We start from the raw sequence: 26,944 nt of genomic DNA on the forward strand, positions 1-26,944 counted from the left end.
ATTCAATTCTTACTACTAAGGTCAAGAATCTTTTTAAATGCTCGAAAACTTAGAATATGATATATATTTAATATTACTTAACAGGCATATACATACGAGTATATTCCTGTTAAGTAATATTAAATATATATACTTTAAAAAAACTAAACATTTTGACTGTTGAAATTGTAAAATGGGAAAGAATAAAATAAAAATTGAAAAATAAATATGGAATGACAATCTTTTCTCCGTTTTATATTACATTATATTTTGAATAAATTTTTCAAAATAGAGTGCAATTGCTTTGAAAATTACCAATTTCCTAAATTTTCTTTAAGTTTATATTTATATAATCTCAAGTTATCAAATTACCTGTTGATTATTTCGTTCAGATTTCAACAAAGAAAGTATTCAAAGTTTCCGAAAAACTTCAAAATTGAAATATAAAATAAAAAAGAAAATTATCAGAAAATGTTGAATACACTGTGCAACAATCAGCCTAAACACTAAACGACGAAAAACAGATTTTCCTCTCTTTTTCTTAAATTTAGAAATTTCCTTTCTTTTTTTTCAATCTAGAACAGTCTTAAGTCTACAATTGTATATTTTTATTACTAAAATTGCCGTGAATGATTTTCACATATTTTAATTTAATTTTATTGAAAATCTACATTTATTTAATTTATATAATCAATTTTATATTATTTATTCGCATAGCATATCTTGAAAATGTGCATTTTTAAGCTTTAACTCTAAACTGAGATAATAATACAATATATTTCATTTTAATAATTTTATATGTATGTATATAAATATATATATAAGTACACATATTATTACTTCTTTTTTTAATTATATTTAAATACAATTGATAAAATTTTGTCCAATTAAATTATTATTTTATGTTTTAATAGTTTTCTTTATTCTTTTTAAAGCGATGAAACTTTTTGTTAAAACTAACAATAACAACTGAAAATAGAAAAACTATATCATAAAAAAAAATTAACAACCATGTTTGATACACTCTTTCAACGTACCATATGTATAGAATAAGAAACAAAAAAGATGTTTTTTACAATAAAAAATAATTGTAAATAGTTTGGATTTTCTACATATCATCACGATTTGATTCTCTTATTGAGATGAACAAAATTTTAAATTCTTCAAAAAATAAAAGTTTACAAAATTATAAAGGCGGTTGTTACATTTTTTTAATAAATTTCTAATTATCAATATTTTAAAATATAAATTAAATTAATTTTCAATAATACTCTTTATGTTATTTATGTCATATGAATTATTTGATATTGATTCTTTCACTTTTTTTTTTAATTTTGGTGGGTTTACAAATACAATATTTAATAGTTTTTCCTTATATTTTATTTATGATTTTGGGAGTATTAAAAAGTTTACTAAAATAATTTATAACTAATTTAAAAACAATTAGATGAGTTTACTAAATGCAGTCACAATAATAAAAAAATGTTTAAAAACATTACCTAAATTATATTATGTATTATCAAAATAAGGACACTAGAAAATTTAAGGACAAAAAATATTTTAACATTTATTTTTCAGTATGCATATTGTGTTTTTGCTTTAGACATAGTATATAATTTATTAAAGGTCGTAATAGAATTGTGGTGAATAAATGAGTCATTGTGCAATTTGTTTATATTAAAATTTTAAATATTATTTTAAAACATAATTTTTCCCACGAATAAAGATTATTCTTGATTTTTCAAAAGAATTTACTCTTATCTTATAAAAACAGGATATAGAAATAGGTTAACACCTTACAAACAATAAAATAATAATTATAGAATGACAATATCATTATTCTACAAATCGTCATTTAGCATACACATTTACTTTATTAAATCAATATAATTTGATTCAGTATTTGTTTATAACTTAATTTTATAGCTTAATATAAAATTATGCTTAAGATTTAAATGAAAAATAGGAATCAAATTTAAATGTTTTATTGTCATATAATTAAGAGTATATAATATGATTGCCAAAAACTATAAAGAAAATAAATAGTCTAAGTTTATAAAAAAAAAGTCTTAGAACAAACCAGCATCGATTAATCAAATCTGTGCGCTTGCAAAATACCTAAATTTAATCTTATTTTTTAATTTCGAAATGTTTTCTTAATATACACAAATTTTATTTTAAAGTAATACTTTAAAATGCAATTTAAATAATTTTCAAATTTCTATAAATATAATTAATTTGCTGTATTCTAAACAAAAGCATTGTTTTTTAATTAAAGCTTGTTTAAAACAGTTAAAATGCGATTTAATAAAACAAAAAAGATTTCTTATATTTAGGTCTTTCTTGTTTTTTAATACTTCAATAATTATATTATAATTTAAATTATGCATCAATGTTTTTCCAATGTAGGCTAAGAAAAGCACAGAAAACATTTAAAAATTCTGTATAAGTTGCCCTTTTTTTATTACATTTAATACAGCCAAAAGCATATAAAATACAAATTTTTTTTCATTTAAATTTAAAAATTTTTTATAATACAAAGAATTTTTTCACAAAAAATATAAATTTACGTAAATTAAATAAAATAGAATTACCTTAGATCCAATTTTTACCCTAAATTTACCTTACTGTTGCGTAAGAAAGACTTATTATAATATATAAATTATAACAATTATAAGAACTGTGATATTTTTGCATGAGAAATAATAAAAACCACGAATCCACTCTAATACAAATAAATTAAAAATTATTACATTAAGGTATAAATATACAGGTTTAACATTATTACCATTTCTCTTCGACACTTTCCTTTCTTTACACTTAATTTAATTTAAATACTTAGATAAATTTACCCTTTTCTTGTCGAACAGAAAATTTTGTTTTAATTTATAATTATTTAATTTTTTTGATTTAGATTTCAAAAATACTCTTCCGAAATTTATCACAGATTTATTGCCAATTTATTTTTTCTATGAAACTCATTTTTTTCTTTTTTAAGTTTATAAATTCCATCAATTTCCAGATAATGAAAAAGAATTTATTACTTTTTAAGAGTAAATATTTAAAATTTTGAAAAAAACTATAATTTTTAAAACAATAGTGCAAATTATCATGAAAAATGGCACATTTAAAACTATATTCATATAAATATTATATAAGATTAAAATAGTATATAAATTTTATAATATAGCTAGAATTTTTATTTTTAAATAATTTTTTAATCATACGGTATTAATTTAAAAATATAAAATTGTTCACATTATATTTGAATGTGTTATGAGTAATTTAAAAAAAAAAAAAAACACTTTCTCATGTCCTAAAATGTTATTCTTAAAATTTTGTTAATTTGCATGTAATTTCAAATTTTACATACTTTTTTTAAATATCAAAATACACACTGCGAAGTGTACAATAAACCAATTTCAAATTAAACAAATTATAGTTTTAGTTTTAAGATTTAAGTTTTAAATTTCTTTGATGATCCCATATGTTTTAATAGAATAAATTATTTCATTTCAAATTCACATTTTCATAGAACATTCAAGTAAAAATAATATCTTTGAATACTAAAAGCTTCATTTATACCTGAAATATATTGCAAAAATATACATAATCAAATATACTCAATGTTCTTCATATTAATTTTACGACATGCCCTTTTTATTTTATATCTATTGAAGCAACAAGAAAAACTAAAAAAGATTCAACAAAAAACCAGTTATAAAAAGTGAATTTTTTGTAAAAAGAATGTGAAACAGTTTCTAAACTTCATAATATTTTTCGATTAATCAATCGAAAAGTTGATAAGATAGCTTCTAAGATCAAACTAAATTGCAAAAACCATTATTTTCATATAGAAATGGTTTTCTTTTTTCTTGCATCATTAAGATACCTATTTTTTTAATTTTTAAAAGGTGTTTTTTGCCTTAAGTTTTAATAAATTTTCTTAACAAATTCCTAAAATTATTAATTAATAAGTTGAAAACTAAATAAAAAATTAAAAATGTATATAAATACATGTACATATTTATGTACATAATTGCACATTTTGGAAGTATTATAAATAATTATTACCAAATTATTTTGATAAAATTTTTGATTTTTTTCTATATTGATAATAGTATAAAAAACAACCTTCATTTTCAACTTATAAAATAAGCACTATATTATTTAAAATTTCAGTTATGATTCAATGTGGATTTATAAAATAAATTGCATTTTTTTGAGTACATATTCATTAATATTATATCATTTTAATTCATATTTAATCTCCAAATGCGAAACTATTAAAAATTGTTCAAAATGGAAAACAAGCTTCAATGAAAGAGCTAGTGAAGAATTACTTTAAATATGTTTTAAATTCACTTTTGTCAATAACGTAATTTTTTCTAAAAGGATATTTTATTATTGAAATAATATCAAATTGATGTGATCCGGAAATTTAAAGAAAAAGTAGCTTTAAATTAATCATCTTATAATTCCATATATTTTCCAATTCACAAGATAATATTGAAAATCGATATAACCGATACAATTATTTCAGAGTCAATAATTTTTTTGAGTTAAAATTTTCAACAAACTGGCAAGAATTACATATTGGCAAATGAAATATTTTTCCCAATAGAAGAAATAATTTTATGTTTTTGACTTCTGTTCTTGATCTTTAAGGATTCTTAAAAAACTTCATATTTAAGAATTTTTAAGCAAAAATATTTCCAATCATTTAATTTTCTAATTGTTTTTTCAAAAACTTTTAAAAAAGCAGCGTTTCCTAGAAATTTTGCAATACTGAAATATAAAGAATTCTAAAAAAAAAACAAAAAACTACTCTTTCTATTCTTGCCCACAAGAAGATTATGTGAATTTTAAAAAAAGTTTTTTAATTTTAAGACTTAAATTTTATTGTTAAAACAATTTTATACTAATTAAGCATTTTTTATATGAAATCTTGCTAAATTTTCGAAAACGTATATTGAAAACGTTTATTAAAAATGCTTCAAATTACCCGAAAATCAGATATTTTCCTTTATGTCTAAATATATTTAGCATAATTTCATAAAATCTTAAAACTTTTTCAATTTAAGGAGGAACTTACTTGGGATTCTAAAAAAAATCCTATTCTAGTAGTTATGTAGATATAATTGCTAATTATACATTATATATGAATTTTTAAATAAATATTATGCTGAAGTCTTTAAAGAATATTTTGTATGAAAAAATTACTCAAAAATACTGATTTACTTAAATCCAATCTCATAGCATATGAATATATGGATGTGTAAACGAACACATATATTATGTAAGAAAAACACACATATATTATTACGCACGGAATACCTTAATGTCGGCATATTAATTATTTGCAACAGAATTTTCTTCAGGTCTACTTTGGCGATCTTCACTCTTCCAAGAACTAACTGGTATATGTGGAGCAGGCAAACAATTCCTTAAGGTTTGTACCAGTTGAATTGTATCCAGTAAAGCTTTGTTGAAAATGTAAAAAAAATATTTATTTAAATAAACATTTTATTTATAGATATTAATACTGAAATATTTGAATATGGAAAGCTTCAAAAGTCTCCTTTAAGAGGAATATATGTATATCTACTCAAATAAATTTTAGAAACTTTTCATATTTAAACCTATTTCAGTTTTGAACTTTTGTCTTATAATTAAAATTGATTCTTACTTTTTTGTAGGCTTTCACTTTGTTTTCCATATGGCTTACACATTGATGGTCGAATAAAAGTTTTCATTCGCGCCATGTTTTTCATCAATTCCGAAAATGCTCGCACAATTTTTTCTTGACCAACAACACTTACTTCGCGATTATCGTCACGACAAGTCCAAGCTCCATTATGTAATGCTAAAAGATCTTTATTTGATTCAATAACATCATTTTTCTGTAATTGCACATCTGGTTGTTGATTATATTGTTGTTGCTGTTGTATCTGTTGCTGCTGCTGTTGTTGTTGCTGCTGTTGATGTTGTTGTTGCTGCTGTTGATGTTGTTGCTGTTGTTGTTGTTGTTGCTGTTGTCCTCCTTGGGAAATATGCATTGGCGATGGCGTGGATGATTGTGATTGCGACGGCGGTAAATGCGGTGATGGGCTTGGGGGTGTTTGGTGATTGCTGGGAATAATAGAATTACTTATTGAGTTATTGTTGTTTCCAACTGTATTTCCGATATTATGCATAGGATTTGGTTGGTGAGCCGAATTCGGTATAAGACTTTGAACACCCAACCCAACCGCATTTGCCGCTGCGGCAACAGCAACTGCGTTTTGTGTCTCAAAATGTTTTTTGTCAAATTGTTGTAATACTCGTTGCTGTTCCATAGCAGTTAATGTTCCAAACTTTTCTAAACTCTGTTGAGCCATTGCACGATTTTGCTGTTGAATAATTGCGGCCGTAATTTGATGCTGTTGTTGTGCCACCGCTGCAGCAGCAGCCGCTGCTTTAGCGGCCGCTGCTACAGCTTGTTGTTGATGTTGAGATTGGTGATGCTGTTGTTGTTGTACAGAATTTGAATGACTGCTTTGTGATGATTTTGTTGGTGGCAAAGGAGCCGGGGGTGGTAAATGCATTTGAGGAACTTTCGAATTTGAGCTACTATGACCTTTACTTAAGTCAATTTCGGTCCCAGATCCAGAGTTCATTGGCGGAATCGATTGCGGAGGTTGTCCTGTAAGAACTGACGGCGGTGGTGGTAAATGTTGTAGAAATTCTGGAGATATATTTGGGTATTGCTCTAAAAAGGTCATTGGAGGTATCCCCAAATGATTTTTGTAATACCGACAAGCTGGACTTGGACAAGACTGGACTACCTCTACAATGAAATCCTTTTCCATACCAAAATTTTCTCTACCTATTGTGTACGATTCAACAACAGCTCTAACTGTTGCTTCCACACTCAAATGCAAACCATGTGGTCCAGACATATGTTTCAACATAACTGCATTGGCAAAATGTTCAAAAGGTAATACAATTTTTCCATTTTCTCTTAAAATTAAACGCCCTTGTGAATCAAGTGTCAAACGATTGGCTAACACCCTAAAATAATGTTGTTAAAAAAAATAATTAAAAATTAAATAAACTATAAGTACTGTAAATAGGCTGCACTTGGTAGCATTGCACTATCTTTTAATTCGGAGAAGCATTGCAGAAGTTCAACACTTGGGTTCCAACCTTTATTTTGCAAGTAAAGTTGCAAAAGCATATAAAGTTTTTCCGTGACATAACCTGGTTGTTGAGGGATATTTGGTGGTTGCAAATCTGCTCCACTTAGTGATGCACCCGCAGGATTGTTCCCAACTTGATTTTGCATAGGTCCGCCTTTTAATGCAGCCTTCATTGTCTCAGATAAGTCCATTTTTGGATAATTTTCAGGGTAAAAGTTTTTAATGTGCGACTTAAAATTTGTGAGGTATATTAAAAATATTTCAAATTGATAAAATGTCTTACCATTTTTGGGCTTGGATATTTCGAACCCTTCTCCCCAATAAGAAAAGGTGGGTTGCGAGACCCACCAACATTCCAATTTTTGGGATCCAGATTTATAATTTTTAAGTGATCTAATTTAGTAATTATAGTAATTTTTCAACACAAAAACTAAACCAACTAGTCTATTAGAATTTCATTAAAGTTGTATAGATCGACTTCGGATATTCGACACAAAAAAAACATAAGATTAACGCAGGCGACACGATATGAATACCAATTTGTCGAAAGCGTGGTTAGCGTTTGTATATTATTTCTGAAACCCAATTATTCCTGAATTAAAAAACCCTTAAAACAATTTTTTCAATAGCCCTATCGGCAAAAAAATGTATGTGTCAAAATTTAGAAGAAAATGCAAAATACCTATATAAAGAGTAAGTGCAAATATTTAACACATTTTGTAGTATCTATATGGTTGGAAAAATGTCATTGAATTCCTATAATTTCAAAATTTAAACGGTAAGAACGTGATTAACAATAAATATTGTTTATGTGATAAGCGACCTTGGAAAATTATGTATGGTAAATTTCTTTTGTCAAAACAAATTCCTCTACGGCTGAGAAATAGTATTTATTACCAGTTATAAACCTTTTTAATGAGATTTCGGTCCAACGGTCTCAATTTTAAAATGCTGAAACTTTTAGCTAAACTTATTAATGAATCTAACGAACTTTTGAAAGAAATCCAATCGCATAAAGTGGACCTGAACTATGAGACTAATTAGCATTTTGATAGGTATTTTAACTAATTACATACTAACTTTCTTAAAATTTGAAATAACGTTTTCAAGGACATTTTCCTAATCTAGTGGAACACTTTCACCAAATCGAAATACGCTTTACGTCGGTTATGTAGTTCATCAGATTTGGTTCTTGTTTTGTCTGCGTAAAATCTTGTTGTTTCGATACTTTTTAATTCGAAAATGGTAATTTCTTTTTGCTTCCTGTTGCAACCCAACTCATTTTAAATAAATGTCTCCAATTTTAAATAAATGTCTAAGTAAACGTCCAATTTAAATATGAGCTTTTAACTAGGAAATTTCCTTATTGAAATGATTGCAAGAACAATGCTTAATACAAAAGAGTTTATTGGAGATAATGGGGCGATTAAAAACATAGTAAAGAGCTTGTGTAAAATTATTTTGGAAAATAATAATTTCTTTGTACTAAAAATTTATCAATGTTGAGGACAGATTAGAATTTTCGTACAAATATAATTTTTACCCAATAAACTGTAAATAACATATATTTCATTGAACACTGTTATTTAAGCTTTATGAAAAATTCTAAATGCATTTTAACAAAAGAAATTTTTGATATTTTTGTTGCATGAGTGTTTCCTGTTAGGTAACAGTTTGTTCCTCTTCTAATAAGTGAAACGGCAGCCCTGAATTCAACTCTTGATATTTAACTCAATACCTTGCCATAACAAAAATATATCTGTCAGCTGGGCTCAATAGTCAATACTCTTTGTTAGTGCTTTATATTATATTCAATAACAGTCTTTCTTAAATATTAATGGTTCGCAAGTTTACATGTGTCAGGTATATCTATGTAATAAATATTTAATATTTTGATTTACAATGAAAGTTAAAGTAATTAGCCGAAATCCCGACGACTATGTACGCGAAACAAAGCTGGATTTACACAAAAGTAATTTTTGTTATAAATGTTTAGTGAGTTGAAATTAAAATTTTTAATTTAGTCAAGAGAAATTATGATCCAGCACTTCATCCACTCGAATCTGCAAGAGAATATGTAAGAGCATTAAATGCTACTAAGCTAGATAAAGTGTTTGCGAAACCATTTGTTGGAAATTTAGATGGTCACAGGGATGGTATTTATTGTTTCGGCAAGCATCCTAAACGGTTATCTATTTTAAACAGCGGTGGATATGACGGAGAGTTACGAATTTGGGATTTAACATCAAGGAAATGTGTAAGAAACTTTGTTGCTCACGCAGGGTTTATCAGAGGAATATCATACCTACCGTCGGGTGAGAAGTTTTTAACGGTTGGAGATGATAAAACAATAAAGTTTTGGAACTCTGAAAATCCTGATATTGGAGAGGACGAGCAACCAGTAAATACAATTTTAAGCAAAACCATAATAACAGGCATTTCGCATCATAGAGAAGATCAATTATTTGCCACTTGTGGCGAAGTTTGTTATATTTGGGACGCAACAAGAAATGATCCCTTAAAAACATTGAAGTGGGGTGTAGATACATTACATGCGATATCATTTAACCAAGTTGAAAAATCACTTTTAGCAACATGCGCTAGTGATAGAAGTATAATTTTTTATGACACAAGACAATCAAAACCATTAAGAAAAATAATTTTATCTATGAGGTCAAACAAATTAGCATGGAATCCAATGGAAGCCTTCAATTTTACAGTCGCAAATGAAGATTATAAGTATACATAACCTTCAGCAATCTCGCAATGAAAATGTGTAAAATTTCCTTTTTTCTTTTAGTCTCTACACATTTGATACAAGACAGTTGAAAAATCCGATTAAAATTCATTATGATCACGTTTCCGCAGTAACTGACATAGATTATTCACCAACAGGTAGGGAGTTTGTCTCAGGAAGTTACGACAGAACTATTAGAATATATGAAGTTCATAAATCTCATTCGCGAGAGGTATACTATACAAAAAGAATGCAACATGTAGTCTGCGTTGGTTGGAGCTTCGATAATAAATACATTTATTCAGGCTCAGATGAAATGAACATTCGTTTATGGAAGGCAAGGGCTTCAGAAAAGTTGGGAGTCAAGGCACCAAGAGAAGTAGCCAACTTTAATTATCAAAACGCTATAAAAGAAAAATATGCAGCCCATCCACAAATTAAGCGCATAGCAAGACATAGACATGTACCCAAAAATATTTACAACGCTCAAAAAACCCTTCAAGCTATCAAAAACAAGCAGAAACGGAAAGAAGCAAATGTTCGCGCTCACTCTAAACCAGGCACGGTTCCATTTGTTCCTGTTAAAAATAAAGTTGTCATTAGAGAAGATGAATAAATTTGATCTTTTAATAAAAAATTAGACTTGTTAATTTAATATAACCACGTACTTATTGCTATGTTATCCTTTGTTTCCAAAATTTTGGCAAAAGTGCACTTGAGTGCAGTTTTAAAAATGCAATTTTTTACCCAAAACGTCATTAAAGCCGCTTTTTACTTGTTTTCTAAAACCAAAATACCCATGTATATATGTAAAAATTGTAAGTAAGATTTAGAACTTTAAAAAGAAAGGCAATTACATAGTTGAATATTATGGGCACAAAAATCTGAGATAATCTGCTAATTGTGTCGCATGAAATTAGTATAATCCACTGATAACGAAGCAGATCAAAAAACCCATAATGTCAATTTAAAATAAAATCAGCGTTGTTCTACAAGAAAATTGTTAATAAAATAGTGGGTAGGCACTTTACCATAAATAACTGAATAATAAATTTGAAATTTTAATTTAACATAATTTTCGAATGATTTAAATTTATCTAATCACAATGAAACTAATATCGCAGTTTTAAATTTCACTTTAAATATATTTTTAGAAGTTTTTTTACATATAAAACTTATTGTGGTCTGGCACCTCTACCGAAACCCCCGCGGAATTCAACGTCACCGGTACCAGCACCCACATCTCCTTTTTTATCTCCGCCAGCAGGAGCTCGTCTATATTGTGATCTATCTTCCCCTGTTTTAGTTGAATCTGATCTTGGGGCAGCTGTTGGTCTAGGTCTAGAAGTTTCGGACCTTTGAGGTCTTTTAAGTGTTGCTGGTACAATTTCTGGTGGAAGATGTAAATACGTTCTCAAATATTGAATGCCATCATTAGTTAAATGCCAATAATAATGACGCCAAGCGAATTGTTCTTGGACTAAACCTCTAGAATGCAATGATTGCAGAGTCTTAATAACATGTAGATTTGGAATATTTACTAGATCTGGATGTTTTGGTGCATGGAAATCCTTTTTTGCAACAATGACTCCTTCTTTGAAAAGGTATTCATATATAGCAGCACGATGCGATTTCGGCATAAACATCTAAAAATTTTAAACATTTTACCCTATTAATATTTTGCTTTAATTTTGCATTGTTTTTGTAAATGGATCATCTTTTAACAAAATCATTCTTTGTAATAGGAACAAAAAGATTTGCTTAATATTTTGCAAAGTTGAAAATATTTTTTTTAGTTAAGATGATACAAATATTTCAAGATTTTTTCAATTTTTACGTACTTTGTATACTTTATTGTTACGGCTACCGGAAAAGAAAGGAAAAGTCAATTTGACACTTTGAAATAACTCTTAAATGTCATGAAATATTTCAATTTCCATTCAAACTGATAGGGTTGAGTGGGGGTACATTTTAAGCCATTTTCCTTTTCGTTCTTTTAACCCAACATTTACCCAGCATTTACACATACAAGTTACTTGCATGCAAGTTTGTATAATATTAATTGTCAATTAGTTTTTCGAAATGTCAAATTACTTGCTATTATGACGTAGGCGTTTAGCAAGTTAATTTTTGAAAATGTCTTTGAGAAGAAAACAACTAGCAATATATATAATTGTTTTTAAATTTTAGAAACCATAAGTTTGCTAAGTTTAATTTTTTCAAAACAAAATTCAAAAATTTTAAATTAAAAAAAAAAAAAATCAAAACAACAAATTTTTTTTTGTGAATTTCTCAATATGTCAAATTACTTGCTCAAATTACTGGCAGCAAAATTTTCTTGCAAGTTGAACTGCAAGTAAAGAAGCAAGTAGAAATATTTCAATGTGTTAGTAAAATTTTTGTATGTATTGCAACTTTCTTGCAAGTAACTTGTACGTGTAAATGCTGGGTAAGAGAGAACTCGATTCAGAGTTGTCAGAATAGGCTCTAATCAAAGGCTAGAATTTTGTGAAATGAAAACCCTAACTTTAAAAATGAACAAATTTTTCATTGTTAATTGCTCATTCTCAATTGTTAAATAGTATAGGAGCTCAGTAAAATCTGAAATTTTTTTTCGAGTTTTTCGATTTAAGCTTTTTCTGATTGCAAAAAAGAACACGAATTTTTAGCTTAGAACGTTCTCAAGTAAAAAGCTTACACGAATTTATTTTTGACAAATTTAAATGTGGCCCGGTATGAAGATAAAAACGCTCTGAACTTTATAAATATATGCATCGTTTATACGCCAGATAGAGTACGTGATTTTATATTTTAAACAGCGCATGTACTGTAAAGCTTGAAATAATACTATGTAGTTGAAAATGAATTTGGTTTGACATTAGCGGAAAATATACAAATGTTCGCGTTCACTCCAAACCAGGTACGGTTTTATTTATTTATATTTACTGCGTTTATATGCGGTTTTAAGTTGCACGAAAAAAATTTTCGTTTTTAAAGAAGTTCTTTAATATTGTTTTATAAAAAAAACAATTGTAAAACAACGGTGAGTGCACTACATACAATTTTCAAAATTCAAATGTTTTTGAGAAAACCTTATAAAAATATTCAATACCAGGTTTTTTTGAGTTATGCGTTAAATTGTAAATTTAACCATTTCTTGTCGAAAAATAAATTTGCCAGACATAAAATTTTTAAATTCTCGAGCGATGGAAACACCAAGCAAAATAAATTTAAATAATTTTATTGGCAGCTGGCACTGCTGACAGCTACAATTTCAGTGCTACCATTTGTAACTATCTGCTTTACATAATTTACGCTAGATAGCGCAACCAACCGTTTGTCAGTTGTCAGTTTAAAAATTTTGTAATTAAACTGAAAATTAAATTTGTTTGGAAATATAAAACTAGTTGTTAATTGAAGCGGGTTTTTTGTATTAAAAATTTGCAGACTCAGATTATTTTTCTATATGAATAAAAAAATATATATTAAAAAATAACACATATATTTTAAAAATGTCTACTCAGGTTAAATGCCTATTTAAAATTAATAAGAAAGATGGTTCAAGCTGGAAGCGTGTGTTACTTACATGGGTAAGTGAAGTTCATTCGGTTTAAAATTGGAATAGTGAAAATTTTTTAATGTATCTATGTATGTTTGATGTAGATAAATCATTGCGGATTCCTTGGTCGAAACTATTACAACATTGAACAGACAAATATATACGAATTTTTTGGAAAATTTCGGGAACAAATTTCAAATTGGTCTACAAATCAAGTTGATCTATCAGCATTTTTGAAAGGTAGTTAACATTTAGAAACAGCTTTTTAAAAGTTTAGGGTCTTATTTTTTCTTTTAACTTTAAAATACATTAAATTGCAAATTATAGAACTAGGTATCTACCTACTTATATTTTTGTATGTTTTAGAACATTATCCAGCGATCGAGCTTCATACGGATGATAATCAACAATTAAGTTCATCTGATTATATGTATATTTATTCTGTATTTTTACATTTTTGTTGTGTTAAATACCCTACTGAATTTTTTCAAAATATTTGTCAAAATTTTCATGAAGCACATCAACAAGCTATCGCAATATTTTTTAAAGGCTTGCTCGAAAAAGATGTAATTGACAAAGTTTTATTAAGGAAACTAATAGCAGAAGCTTCGCTGCAAAATATATGTAGTATACCTGTGGAGAGCCCAGCCAAATCTCAGCAAAATTACAAAATTTCACCTCCAACTCCTAAAACTCACATGCTAGAAGAAAAAAATAAGGAACTTCATATATTAAAAGTGAGAAAATTTTTGAATGCGCAAAAAATATTTAAAAAAAAAACAGATTCAATATTTGTTTTTTTATTTTTTAGGCTTCTTTAGAAACGGAAAAATATGAGAGAGGTTACTTAGAGATTCAAAACAAGCAATATGAAGAAAAAATTAAAAAATTAGGTGAATAGTCGAAACGTCCATGTCTCTCATTCACATTTTTAATTTAACTTTTTTTTTAGAAAATGAACGCAAACATTATTTAAGTGAATTACAAGATTTGAGAGGACGGTTTAGTTCTGACGATAATTCAAGTAATAGTTCATCATGCAAAAATAGCGTAAATATTCAGGTGACTTTTTTTATTTAAGTGTTTTTTCGGATTTTAAAACATGAAAACAAATAAATTCTTATAACTTTTTTTATTTTGCCTTTCCGATAAATATTTTTGAAAATTTTTTAGGAAAAAAACCGATTACAAAAACTACTTTACGATAAAGAAGAACTAATATTTGATTTAAAACAAAATTTGGATTCTTTGAGTGAAGAAAAAGATCTAATAAAAGAAAAGGTGAGGGTTTTTACCTCTTTTTTTTTTCTTTTATTGAAAACTTAATTTTATTTGAAGCTTAAGTATGCACAAAACGAAATGAGTATTTATTTTTCGAAAATTTCTGAAATGGAATTCGAGCGTACAAAACTTTTGGAGGACATAGAGGTTGGTATATACCTGATTTATTTGAAATAATTAATAAAATTTCGATAAAATTTATCATACTAGCAATTAACATAATTATTAAAATTTGATTTAGAAAAAGGATGAGACACTAAGAATATTAAGTGATGCAAAAAATGAATTAGAAGATATTGTAAATGAATTGCAGTCACAAAATAGATGCGTTCTTGATCAAAGCAGTTCTCTTGATTATCTTGATTTATCGTCTTCACATAACTCAAACTCATCCAATAGCTTGGGTTGTGGTGAAAATTTAGGGCGTACTGTAGTTGATATTCAATTGCGCGAAAAGGAAAATGAAAATATGCTTTTACAAAGTGAAATCGAAAAATTGCAAAATGACAATTCTAGTTTATCGAGGCACATTTCAGGACTAATAAAAGTAAACTACGATATTTTCGATATTTGTCAAGAAAATTTGATAACCGATGAAAGTAGTGGGAATATCAATCATAATTTTATGATATTCGAAAACTACTTCAAGAAACTTGTTGAAAATTACAAACAAACAAATCTTAAAGCTAAACAATTTTGTGATGAAAAATCAGCACTTGAGCTGCAGCTAAAAAATTTGAATGAAGAAATGGTCGAACTGGATAAAGTAGTAATAAGCATCTCAGAACTATTAACATCTGAAAGTTTAATAGACCAAAATGTCATAAATCAAACTAGTATGAATTATAAAACAAAGTTGGAAAATTATATCAAGAAAATTAAAAAAGAATTGTCAGATAGAAATATTATCATTCGAATCATAAGTGAAAATTACTTCAATCTTCCAAAAGTATATCTAGAAATTTTTGAGTCAGAAAATCAATATTCAGAAACAGTGAATGAAATAAGTAAGACCCTTACAAACAAATGGATAAAAATTATTGAAATTTTGAAAACAAATATAGGGTTAGCAGAGCAAACCGAACTGTTAAAATTCGATGCGCCTTTTCATCAAAACAGCATAGAAAAGTTCATAAAGATGTGCATAAATATGAAATCAGAAAAAAAAAATTTAATTTCGGAAAAACAAAATTTAAAAGAAAAATTTCAAAATCAAGAAAGAAGATTGGACAAAATGACTGGAAAATTTGAAAGTGTAGTATGTGAAAATGAAAAATTAATTGCAGAGTCTCTTAATCTAAGAAATCAAATTGATGAGTACCATAAAAAATTCCAAGAAAATTTGAATGATTCAAGGAATAAACAAACAGAGTATGAAAACTTAAATAATGAATATTTGAAGCTCTTCAAATGCAAAGAAGACCTTTTCTTGCAAATCGAAATTTTAAATGACAAAATTGTACAAATAACTTCAGAAAGTTCCAAAGAGGTTGAAAAGCTTTTGGAAACCGTAAACGAGAAAAATATTGAAATAAAATCTTTGAAAGAGCACAATAATAATCTGCTTCTAACCACCAAAAATTTAGAAACTACTGTTTCAAACTTAAGAAATGAATTAGAAAAATTAGAGTTAAATTGTTTGGAAACAACCAAAATGAGGGAAGCGTTTGAAAAAGATAACGATAATTTGATTGAAAATGCAAAAAAATTAACTAAACAATTACAGGAAACTCAAAATCAAATTACGTCTTTGACAACGAAAAATGAGCAACTTGCTGGTAAATATGATGAAAGTATAAATAATATTGCAATGCTAAAAAGCCAAATCATTGTGCTGAAAAATAAAATTACAACAAATCAAGAGACTCTAGAAAATATCGAAATAAAAAGAAACGAACTCGTAATAAAAAATCAAACTTTACAAAAGAAAATAGATTCCATTGAAGAAAAGGAACGTTCTTTAAATTCCAGGAATATAGAATTAACTCAAAGCTTGAAAGAAAATCTCAAAAAAATTGATGATTTAAAAATTGAAAATGAAAGTTTTAAAGAAAGATGTGAAATTCAAAGCTTAGAAATTCAAAAACATTTATCTAGAAAAGAAGATCTAGATTCCCTTTTGAAGCAAAAAGTTGATGAGCTTTCCTCTTTGCAATCTAAACATGATGAAATTAAACTAGAATGTGACAAAAAAAATTTTAAAATTAAGGATTTATTAAATCAAATAAATGAACAAAAATCTAAAATTAGCAACAATGAATTTGAAATAGAAAAATTGAAAAAAAGTTTACTAGTAACTGAAAAAGAAAATTTAGAATTTTCGAATACAATTGAGTCCCTAACAATTTGTAAATTGAATGCTGAAGACGAAGTTGAAGATCTCAAATTGAAACTAGACGCCAAGGATTTTGAATTAGTAGAACTTAACACAAAATTTGAGAACGAATTAGGGGAAATAGTTCAATATATTGAAAATAATGTCGAAAATTTCCTTGAGCCTGAGATTATAGTTAGTTTTTTAGAGTCTGGATTAAGTTCTGATCTGGCCTTAGTTAGGCTTCGTAAAGCAATAAATACGCTGTTAAATAACAATAAATGTTTATTATACAAAAAGGAAAGTTTAGAACAAGAAATACAAACGTTGAATATAGATATAAAAAATTCGATAAAAAATTTTGAAAACATGGAGGATCGTTTAAAGCAATACGAGAAATTAAAAATTGAATTAGAAAATCAAGTTGCGGAAACAAATCAGTTAGTAAGCTCAAGAAGCATAGAATTTTCAAAACAAATTTCAATTATTATCGAAAAATTGAAAAAAGGAAGAGTGGAATTCGAAAAGGATTTTGTTTCGAAAAACTATCACTTAAAAAAAACACGTGAATATGATGACATTAAAAACCAGCAACTACAGCAAATTAATAGTTTAATCAATCAAGTTTCTATAAAAAATAACGAAAAGCAACAGTTTTTAAATGAAATTTTGGATTTGAAACAGTCAATGTGTACAGTTCAAACTGAAATTTTCAATTTAAAAAGTGAAAACGATTCGATGGCTAGAGAAAATGCAGACTTAGTAAAAAAATGTGCCAGTTACAAGGAAGAAAATGAATTAATGTTAAAAGAACTTGACGAGAAAAGCGAAAAAATAAATCAAATTAAGAGAGAGTCAAACATTCTTAACAATGAGATCGAAAAATTTCAAATTGATGCTGAAAATTTGTTGCATAACATCAAAAATATAACTGCAGAAAAAGAACTTAAATCGAAAGAGCTGCTTGAAAAGATCACAGAAAATATAGAATTCCAACAAAAAATTCATAATTTACAGAATCAGATTGATTTAGCAAATAAAGAAAAAAAAAGTATTTTTGATCATAATTTGATATTAGATGAAAAATATAAATCAATGAAGTTAGAGTTGGATAGAAGTAAGGAAGTATATGAAACATTACAACACCACTTTGATGGAAAGGCCAAAGAATTAGAAGAAATTAAAAATGAGTGTTTTAAAATAACGACAGAAAACTGGGAATTGAAGTGTGAGCGAGATGACTTAGTTCAAAAATTAAAAATAAAAGCTTTGGAAGTGGAAGAATTAAGAGAATCTTTGAAGATTAAAATCGAAGAATTGCAAAACGAAATAAGAGAATTATTAGAAAATAAATGCGAACAAAATGTTGAATTAGAAACAAAAGAAAACACAAACCTTAAATTGTCTCTTCAGGTTCAAGAACTAACACAGCAGATAAAATCCATATGTTCGGAGCATGCGGAAGAAATTTTGGATTTCAAAGCGAAGTTAAAAGCTATAGAAGAAACAAATGCAATATTAGAAAATAAAAACGAACTGGGGAAAGAAACCTTGGAACAGTTAATTAGTGAAAACAAAGAATACATCCGCGAATTGAATGAAAAATATCAAAACGAACTAAATACATTGAAATTAAATTGCGACAATTATATGAAAAAATTTGAAGAAAATAGTATTGAGATAAATAAACTCTCGGAAGAATGTAGTGCTTTAAATTTGGAGAACTCAAAATTAAGACGAGAAATTGATTCCAAAGAAAGCTTAATTGATAAATCAACAAAAGAAAATGAAGAATTAAATGCAAAACTTGTAAAATTAAAAGAACATTGTTGCCTTTTAGAAAAAGAAAATATAGCACTCAATGATAAATTGGAGTTACTAAATAAGTTAAATAACAATGTGTCGAATTTGACAGAGGAATTAAATGAAATGAACGAAAAATATAATAAAGTAACAGCGGAGCTGCAGTCAATTCTTACTGAAAAACAAATATTAATTGAAAGTCAACAAAAAAATGAAGAAAATTTAGAAAAAATTAATAAAAATCTGGAAATAAAAAGTTTCCGTTTGGGAGAAGAACAAGGAAGAACTTCAAAATTAATGAAAGAAGTTGAACAATTGAAAAAAAATAAAGATGATATTAAATTGCACTTAGAGAACTTGCAAAAAGATTATCTGAAACTGCAATCTGATTGTAAATCTTTACAAATAAAACTTTTAGATCAAGAAAAAAATATAGACACGCTCAAAGCTGAAAATGAACTTTTAGCCAAAGAAAAGGAAATTTTGACAACTAATTTGAAAGCGAAGACAGATTCCGAAACTGATTTGAAAAAGTTATTTTCAAATTTACAAGCAACGGAGAATGCAAAAAGTATTAGTTTGAACGATACTACATCCGCTTTGTCAGAATTGAAAGACGCTTATGAGAAAATAAAATCTGATAAAGAGATTTTGGAAAAACGCAATATTGAATTAGAAACCAACATAATTGGTTTAAACGAGCAAATTAAGAATTTCAATAATGATTTAACCAATGAAATAATAATTGATTTACAGAAGAAACTAGAAATTGCTTATGAAGAAAACGGCACTTTAAATGATAAGTTATCAAAAATATCAATTCAAGTTGATATTACCAACACATCATTGGAGGACACAAAATCTGAGCTACATAAATGCAAGGATGAATTGACTTATTTTCAAAATGAAACCAAAAATATAGGTAAGCTCTATCAACTCTAAATTTTTAACATTAATTGTTCATGTTTAAATTTTTGAAAGAATTTTTGTAGAATTATTACAAAAACTGAAAAGATTAAAGAAGTATTTTCCTTGTTCAACTTGAGTTGGCAGGATTATGGTTTATTTCCTATTTTCCTTGTTTTATCAATGATAAATCTTATTTAATTACAATTTCATTTAACAAACATGTTCTATTTAAAAGCATGTTAAAACTTATTCTGATTTATTTTACTTTCTTTCTTTTTCATGTTTAAAAAAAACTAGAGAAAGATTATACATCTCAAATTGAAGAATTACAAAAACAGAAAGACGAATTGATTGCTATTCACGAAAAAGAGGAAATAAGATTAAAAGAAAAATTAAATGAAACGGAAGAGTTACTTGAGCAGAATAAGTATAAACTAAAACAATATGAAGAAAAAATAGAAATTCTGAAATTAAATAAATATGGGGAAACTGAAAATATCAATAAAAAATACGAACTTTTAGAGCTTACATTAAAAAATGAACAAGCTGAGACGAAAAAACTAAGAAAAGATTTAGAAATATTTCATGCAAAATTATTAAAAAGCCGACAATTGAATGATGAAAATGAAAAGAAATGGTTAGAAGAGAAGAGACATTTGGAAAAGCAATCTGAAGAAAAGATTAAAGAGAATCGAATCGAATTGGAAGGAAAATTAGAAAAGATGAAAAACAGAATGGTAAGTTAAAGAAATAATTTTAAAAGTATGAACTATGCACATTTCTAAATATATTTGCATAAACTGATCTAGAAAAAGGTTTAAAAAATCTTTCTTTACTCTAACAGTTTTCAAAAGTCTAAATATTAATATTATTATTATTATTTTTTTTAATTAATTACTCGAAAGGTTAAAAGTTTTAATTTTTTTTTGTAATACTGATAAAGTGAATTTACTAAAAATTTTAATAGCTTAACTTCTGTGAAAATTTTAAAAAGAGTTTGATATTTGTGTACTTTGAATTACTCATATTATATAATTTTTTTTTGCCCTTTTGAATTTTCCAATACATAATCTTCTTTATAAAAGTTAATTTATAATTTAACTTATTTTATAAAATAAAGGGGAATAAGTCTAAAAAACAATACAATTTAGCAAAATCAACCACTGAAATATTCGAAGCACAACTGGATATCAATGAAACGAACAATACTAAAAACAGAAAATCAACAATTAACAAATTCCGACAAAGCTTTTTCAAATATTCAACAATAATATTTCTATCCTATTTATTTTTGGGTATTACAATTAGTTATGTGTTGAGAAAACACGACTTAAGAGTTCATATTGAAAAAAACTCACCAACAATATTTTAATAATGCAATTGTTAAAATGTTGTAAATAGTAAGAAACTTATATTAAATGAATGTATGTAAAATAATTGAAATGAATTTCTAATTCAAAATTAAAATGATAGTAATTTCAAATACATATAATTTATAATTGACAAAATTGTTAATAATTTAAAATTGAATTTATTTTGTAAATAAATATTAATAAAAAATTAATCATATTAATTTTATTTATATGAGTTCGAATTTGCATACTTATCAAACATTGAAAAATATCATTTATTTTAATTTATGTTTTTTTAACATGATATTTTCAAAAGGTTTCATAGTGCCCAAAGATTTATGAACAAATAAATCCATGAACAAGAATTAATAATTTTAAATTAATTTTGCAATATTTTAAAAAGATAACTTGCAACACAAATTTGAAATGCAATCTTTGACAAGAGATTATGACACAGTGTTCATGTGTTATTTATGATTTGAGTTAATGACTTTATCAAATTCCATTAATATTATTGAAATATTAAGATTTGAATTACGAATAATATTAAGATATGAATTTTAGAAGAATTGTAAATATTGTAAATAATTTTATTATACATATGTCTATTAGGAAAATGTTTGAACATTTTTTTTCTGTTTTCTGTTGTAGTATTAGAACTTTTTGTTTTCACATAAATTTTTTAACTAATTTTCTAATTTTCTTTCATTATTAATCTATAAAACTCATTTTATATATCATTACTATTCGCGGTAAACCATCAATCTATGATTTATCATTAAAATTTTTGCGGATTAACAAAAAATTATTCAAAAATTGAAGAAAAGTTTATATAACGAAGAAGTAACAAAATTGAAGAAGAAAAATGAAGCTGAAATTTTTGATTGTAAAGCTGAAAATCAAGTGCTGCAAGGAAAGGTATAGTAATATTAATTATAATGAAAGGTATAAAATAATGACATTAAAAAAACAAAAATTATTGTATTTAAATCATTAACTTAGTGATTTAGTGATTTAATTTATTTGGCTAATATGTCTTAATTACCATTTTGATAGTTCTATGTTTTTAAAATAAAATTTTCAGGGTTAACTTTATCGCCAATAAAATATCAAAAAATATTTTAAGTATTTGACAGCAAATTTTAAAAGTTTTAAATATTTAATGATCTTCCCAAAAAAATGTGACCAAACTTAAATACCAATAAAAAATATTTTCATTTTCTTGCTTTTTTCATGCTTTTGCTTTTACTATAGTAGTATTATTTTTCGGCTATACAACGTAACTTAATCAAATTTTTGCTTTTAGTGTCAAAAATATGATCAACATATAAAATCATTATCGAAAAATGTTATGACATTAACTGAAAGAGTGTGTGAACTTGAAAGAGATAATCAATTTATGGAATCTAAATTAAAAAATTATGAATCGAATAATAGAAATTTATTGAGACCATACAGACCACACAGCTCAACGTTGACAGCACCACCTCTTAAAAATCTTTTCGATGGAAATTTTCGAATTGAAGATGAAGAAGGTGAAATTCTCAATAATACATATTTAGCTGATATTGACTTTGGAGGACGAGATTCTATAAGGTAAAACTAGACTTTTGTTATTGAAATTGTTTTCAATATGCTCAATGTACATCCGGAGCTATATTTGAATTTACAAAATATATATAAATATAAAATATTTATTGGAATCTAATTGCTAAAAAATTTCACAATTACATAATATTTTTATTTTCAGTACGCAAGAGTTACAATTTCGTAATTCTTTAGCTCCACCACATTTAAGAAGTGCTTATTTAGCACAGTATGGAGATACTCAATTAACTGAGGAAGATGTTAAAGTAAGCTTAAATTAATTTTATTTTGATATAGATAAATTATATATATTCAAGCGAGTATGCATGAAAACAAATTTAAGAATATTTCATTCTGAAATTGTAGTTTAAATTATTTAAGAAAATTTTTGATAAGAAAAACAGAATTTTAATACAAATATGATGTCTTAAACTTTTTTTAAATTTTTTACTATCAGCTGTATTTTACAATTACATATGTAACAAAATTTTCGATTACAATATTATTTTGAATTTTAAAAACAATACTATTTTTACAAAACTTACAAAATCAAGGAATGTTAAAAATATTAATGGAAATAAAAAATTACTATAATAAAAAATTCTTGAATTTTTCTATTATATTAGTCAATTTATTATAAAAGAAAATTTAATTTTGTAGAATAATTTGTATTGTCCTTATTTGTTTATCTGTTAATTTAAATTTGTTGTAAAAATGTTTTCAGTCATCTATTCATTAGTAACTTTTTGTTTAGCTTGTTATAAACTTATTAAAAACATTTAAATTTTATCGGTTCAAACAGATTAGTAACAAAATTTTATTTTTAAATATCGAAAATCTACAAAGCAAATAGTTAATATGAAAAACAATTTAATTTCCTTTAATATAAGCATATGGAAAAAAAATTGGTAATTTTGAAATTGAAATTTGTATGTATATTATATTTAATTTCGAAGATTTTGAAGCGAGCTAGTATTCTATTCATATTGCATAATATTTTAATTTTTAATTAGGATGGATTGCCGCCTATTAATCTGGATGATAGCTTAACTTCTTTAATGTCTGGACATCGTAAGAAATTAGCTGGTACAACATCATATAAAAAACCTGGGCCACCAACACCAAGTAAAAGTGGTGGACGATTGTCATTTGGCGGTAATTCAGAAGTACATGCATCAATACTTAAGGAATACAACGAAAATGAGCAGAAGAAAACGCCAGCTAAATTCAAGTTATTTTCGTCTAGAAGTAGTGCTAAAGATGAGGTGAGTTTTTGTGAATGATTTTATAAATATATTTAGTAACTCCTTATTAGGTCTATATTACTTGTGCTGTTATACGATGATAAGTATTTTTTAAAATTACTTCGTTTAGATATTATAAAATTAAAAAATTTTTTGCTAATATTAAAAACATTTATTAAGCAAATGATATTATGTGTATAGAAATGTATATTGTGGATTAAAAAATTTTTCATCATATATAATTTAACAAAATTTACAACAATTATTTATAAATAATCATTTTAAATTTAAAAAGATGTGAATTGCTCTTTAATTTTTCTCATGAGGGTGATTGTTTGATGTTTGTGAATAAATTATAATTTGTTATTAAAGTCTAAGGAAATGGGGTTTGAAAGAGATAGTAAGAAATTGTATTTATTCAACGTGCTATAGTTTTATAAAATAAAAGTAGTTATTATTAAATAGGATTAAATATTGTAATGATAAAAATTAAATATTTGCAAAACACATTCATTGCCCAATTAACATAGTTAATTAGATTTTACAGATAATTTAATTTTAAGGCAAAATTACATATAGAGCTGTAAAACTTGATAAAAATACAATTTAATAATTTATTTTTTAATAAAACACAAACATTTACTCACTCTTTTTTTCTTTTCATTTTTTTTTGTTTTGGTTATTTCATCCGATACAATATAAATTTTGCAAATTAATCTCATCAATAAATCATCAAAATAATTTTAATCATTAAATCCACAAACTTTTTCATAAAAAAATATAAAACAAAAAGCAACAAAATTCGAAAAGTTTTACATTTTTAATTTCACAAAACCGTCAATCAATTTCAAGAAAACATCGTTCATTGGCTAAAAATTTTTCTTCAACCCCCCGAAAAAGTAAAATTCATTTTGACAATCGGCGAGAACTTGATAAAATTATCAATGAAAGTAAAAATAATACTAAACTGCTCAATGGCAGCTGTAACACGGGAGAAGATAAAAATATTAATGCCAACCACATTGATCACGAAGAAAAGAAAAATGAAGGGAAAAAACCAGATTTGTTTCGAGATGCCATAACAAAGTCATCGAATTTCTCAAAGTGGCGTTCGGGCAAAAAAATTTATAGTTCTGAAAGTGGAACATCCGATTCAAATTCACCTTTTTTGCAAACGCATCCTATAAGAAATAGAAAAAGTAATATCTTATTAGAAACTAAAGTTGGCAAAAATAAAATTGATGAAAATGATGAAGAAGAATACGAAGACAAGAACATGTTAAATAAAACAATAAAATCGAAGCGAAGGGTGTCAATATATCATCGTGGAAATGTTTATGCACGTTCAAAATTGCCAAGCAGTACACTTAGAGAACAAATAAGAGCAAAAGCAAGATCTGAAAGAATAAAAATATTTAACAAATGCAGAAAATCATTAAATGAAATACGGTTAAGGCAACCTATATTGAATTTAAAAAATAATTCTAAACACAACAACAATAGCAACGATTCTATTGAAGCACATCCTGATATCAAAAATCATTTAACTGAAAATGTAGAATCTGAAAACTTAGATCGTTTAAATCAAAAATTATCAGTAAATTATAATCAAGATGATAATAATATAAATATGGATTTATTTGAACAAAAAATCACTGAATTTTATGATAATCCAAAGTTATCTGATATCGGTGTCGGTTCAAAAATAAATAAATCTTCTGAAATTAGTAAAGAAATAAATGAATCTGGTGTTTCGAGTTTATCTGCTTTTCGAAAAGATGATGAAAATATAAATTCATCATCTGTTAGCAATGTTACACAAATGACTGGAAGTAATAGAACATTATACGCTAGCAGTAACATTGTCAGCCGCAAAATTCCTCAGATAAATTCAACAAATGTATCACGCAAAAGTTCATTTTATTTTAAAAATGGAAAATGCATTTTAATTGCGAATGAACCATTTACATTTTTTGATGCTATAAAATTATGGTTTAGACAAACGGATGAATTAACAACATTAAAGAACACAAGAACATACAATTTTTGTTTAATTTTTTTATTCATTATTTCTGTTATAATATATTATATTACGGTATGATCTGTGTAATTTTTTTTTAAACATTTTTTTTTTACTTTCAATGTAAATAAGAGAAGTTTTTAAAATAAATTGTACTTAGTTGAATATTCAGGATTTGGTTTTGCTTTTAAATATTGTAGTGTAAACGCCAATATTTTTAAATAACGTAATTATGAAACTAGTGTCTGTTGTTATTACAAACATCAATATTGAATTTGCGAGATCGTAAATCTTTTTTTTTAACTGCATTTGAGACCTGTAAGCATAATCTCAGAAAACGTTTATAATCAGTATTTATGTTTTATATGAAAATATGAGCTGTATTAATTCTAAAGCGTTATGAGGGTTACTAGGGGTATAAGTTATTTTTCTTTTATCAAAGGTACTTCTTCTTCTCCAAAGATCTTTTACTTAGCTAACTATAATTCATTTATTAAAGCTAAACTAATTTTTTGTATTAAAAATATGTTTTTCTTTTATTTTTTTTTATTTCCAGAACACACCACCAAAAAGACGATCAATCAGCAATATTTTTCGAAAGAAATAAAGTGTAGTCTTTAAAATTTTTAACCATATTTTAAACTGTTATATGACTTTTTAATATACAGTTTTTATTTTGTTTGTACTTAAATATTTATTTAAATAAGATATGGATAAGTTCAGTTAAGGTCTACTTCAATTAAAAGCGAGAAAATTATATAAAAGAAAATTGTTTCAGATTTTTTACATAATTATTTATCATAAACAATATGTATAAATTGTATAAATTTTAAGGAGTGCATGATTATAAATAAATAAATAAATTAGAAATTCTCGTTTTCATTTGGAAAGCGTAAATTTTAAACCAAAATTGAAGTAAATAAATTTCAAAGCGTAAAAAATTTTCAAAAATTGATAAAAATTGTGAGCTTTCATAAT

At 26.0% G+C, this 26,944-nt stretch overlaps 4 protein-coding genes across 4 annotated transcripts; 2 read left to right on the forward strand and 2 right to left on the reverse strand.

Moving 5' to 3' along the window:
* Positions 1-5,072: 5,072 nt before the first annotated feature.
* Positions 5,073-7,697, reverse strand: LOC129605628 (putative mediator of RNA polymerase II transcription subunit 12). Its single transcript, XM_055515511.1, has 4 exons — positions 7,444-7,697; positions 7,086-7,390; positions 5,669-7,032; positions 5,073-5,462 (listed from the first exon to the last, which is right to left on the reverse strand). The coding sequence occupies exons 1-4, from the start codon at positions 7,444-7,446 to the stop codon at positions 5,332-5,334; spliced, it is 1,803 nt and encodes a 600-aa protein (XP_055371486.1). The 5' UTR covers positions 7,447-7,697; the 3' UTR covers positions 5,073-5,331.
* A 1,235-nt stretch (positions 7,698-8,932) lies between these two features.
* Positions 8,933-10,534, forward strand: LOC129605500 (DDB1- and CUL4-associated factor 13). The gene is made up of 3 exons (XM_055515288.1): positions 8,933-9,132; positions 9,185-9,899; positions 9,961-10,534. The coding sequence occupies exons 1-3, from the start codon at positions 9,063-9,065 to the stop codon at positions 10,511-10,513; spliced, it is 1,338 nt and encodes a 445-aa protein (XP_055371263.1). The 5' UTR covers positions 8,933-9,062; the 3' UTR covers positions 10,514-10,534.
* A 484-nt stretch (positions 10,535-11,018) lies between these two features.
* On the reverse strand, positions 11,019-11,836 carry LOC129605404 (40S ribosomal protein S10b). The gene is made up of 2 exons (XM_055515149.1): positions 11,739-11,836; positions 11,019-11,543 (listed from the first exon to the last, which is right to left on the reverse strand). Exon 2 carries the CDS (start codon positions 11,541-11,543, stop codon positions 11,073-11,075), a length of 471 nt encoding a protein of 156 aa, XP_055371124.1. The 5' UTR covers positions 11,739-11,836; the 3' UTR covers positions 11,019-11,072.
* A 1,493-nt stretch (positions 11,837-13,329) lies between these two features.
* LOC129605466 (uncharacterized) lies at positions 13,330-26,658 on the forward strand. Its single transcript, XM_055515249.1, has 14 exons — positions 13,330-13,487; positions 13,561-13,696; positions 13,823-14,193; positions 14,268-14,349; positions 14,409-14,518; positions 14,630-14,737; positions 14,795-14,884; positions 14,979-19,776; positions 20,061-20,500; positions 21,938-22,033; positions 22,422-22,711; positions 22,866-22,968; positions 23,716-23,967; positions 26,523-26,658. The coding sequence occupies exons 1-14, from the start codon at positions 13,410-13,412 to the stop codon at positions 26,571-26,573; spliced, it is 7,005 nt and encodes a 2,334-aa protein (XP_055371224.1). The 5' UTR covers positions 13,330-13,409; the 3' UTR covers positions 26,574-26,658.
* The last annotated feature ends 286 nt before the right edge of the window (positions 26,659-26,944 follow it).

Source organism: Condylostylus longicornis, unplaced genomic scaffold, assembly GCF_029603195.1.
Source record: "Condylostylus longicornis isolate FDR11 unplaced genomic scaffold, ASM2960319v2 ptg000013l, whole genome shotgun sequence".
Lineage (NCBI taxonomy): Eukaryota > Metazoa > Arthropoda > Insecta > Diptera > Dolichopodidae > Condylostylus > Condylostylus longicornis.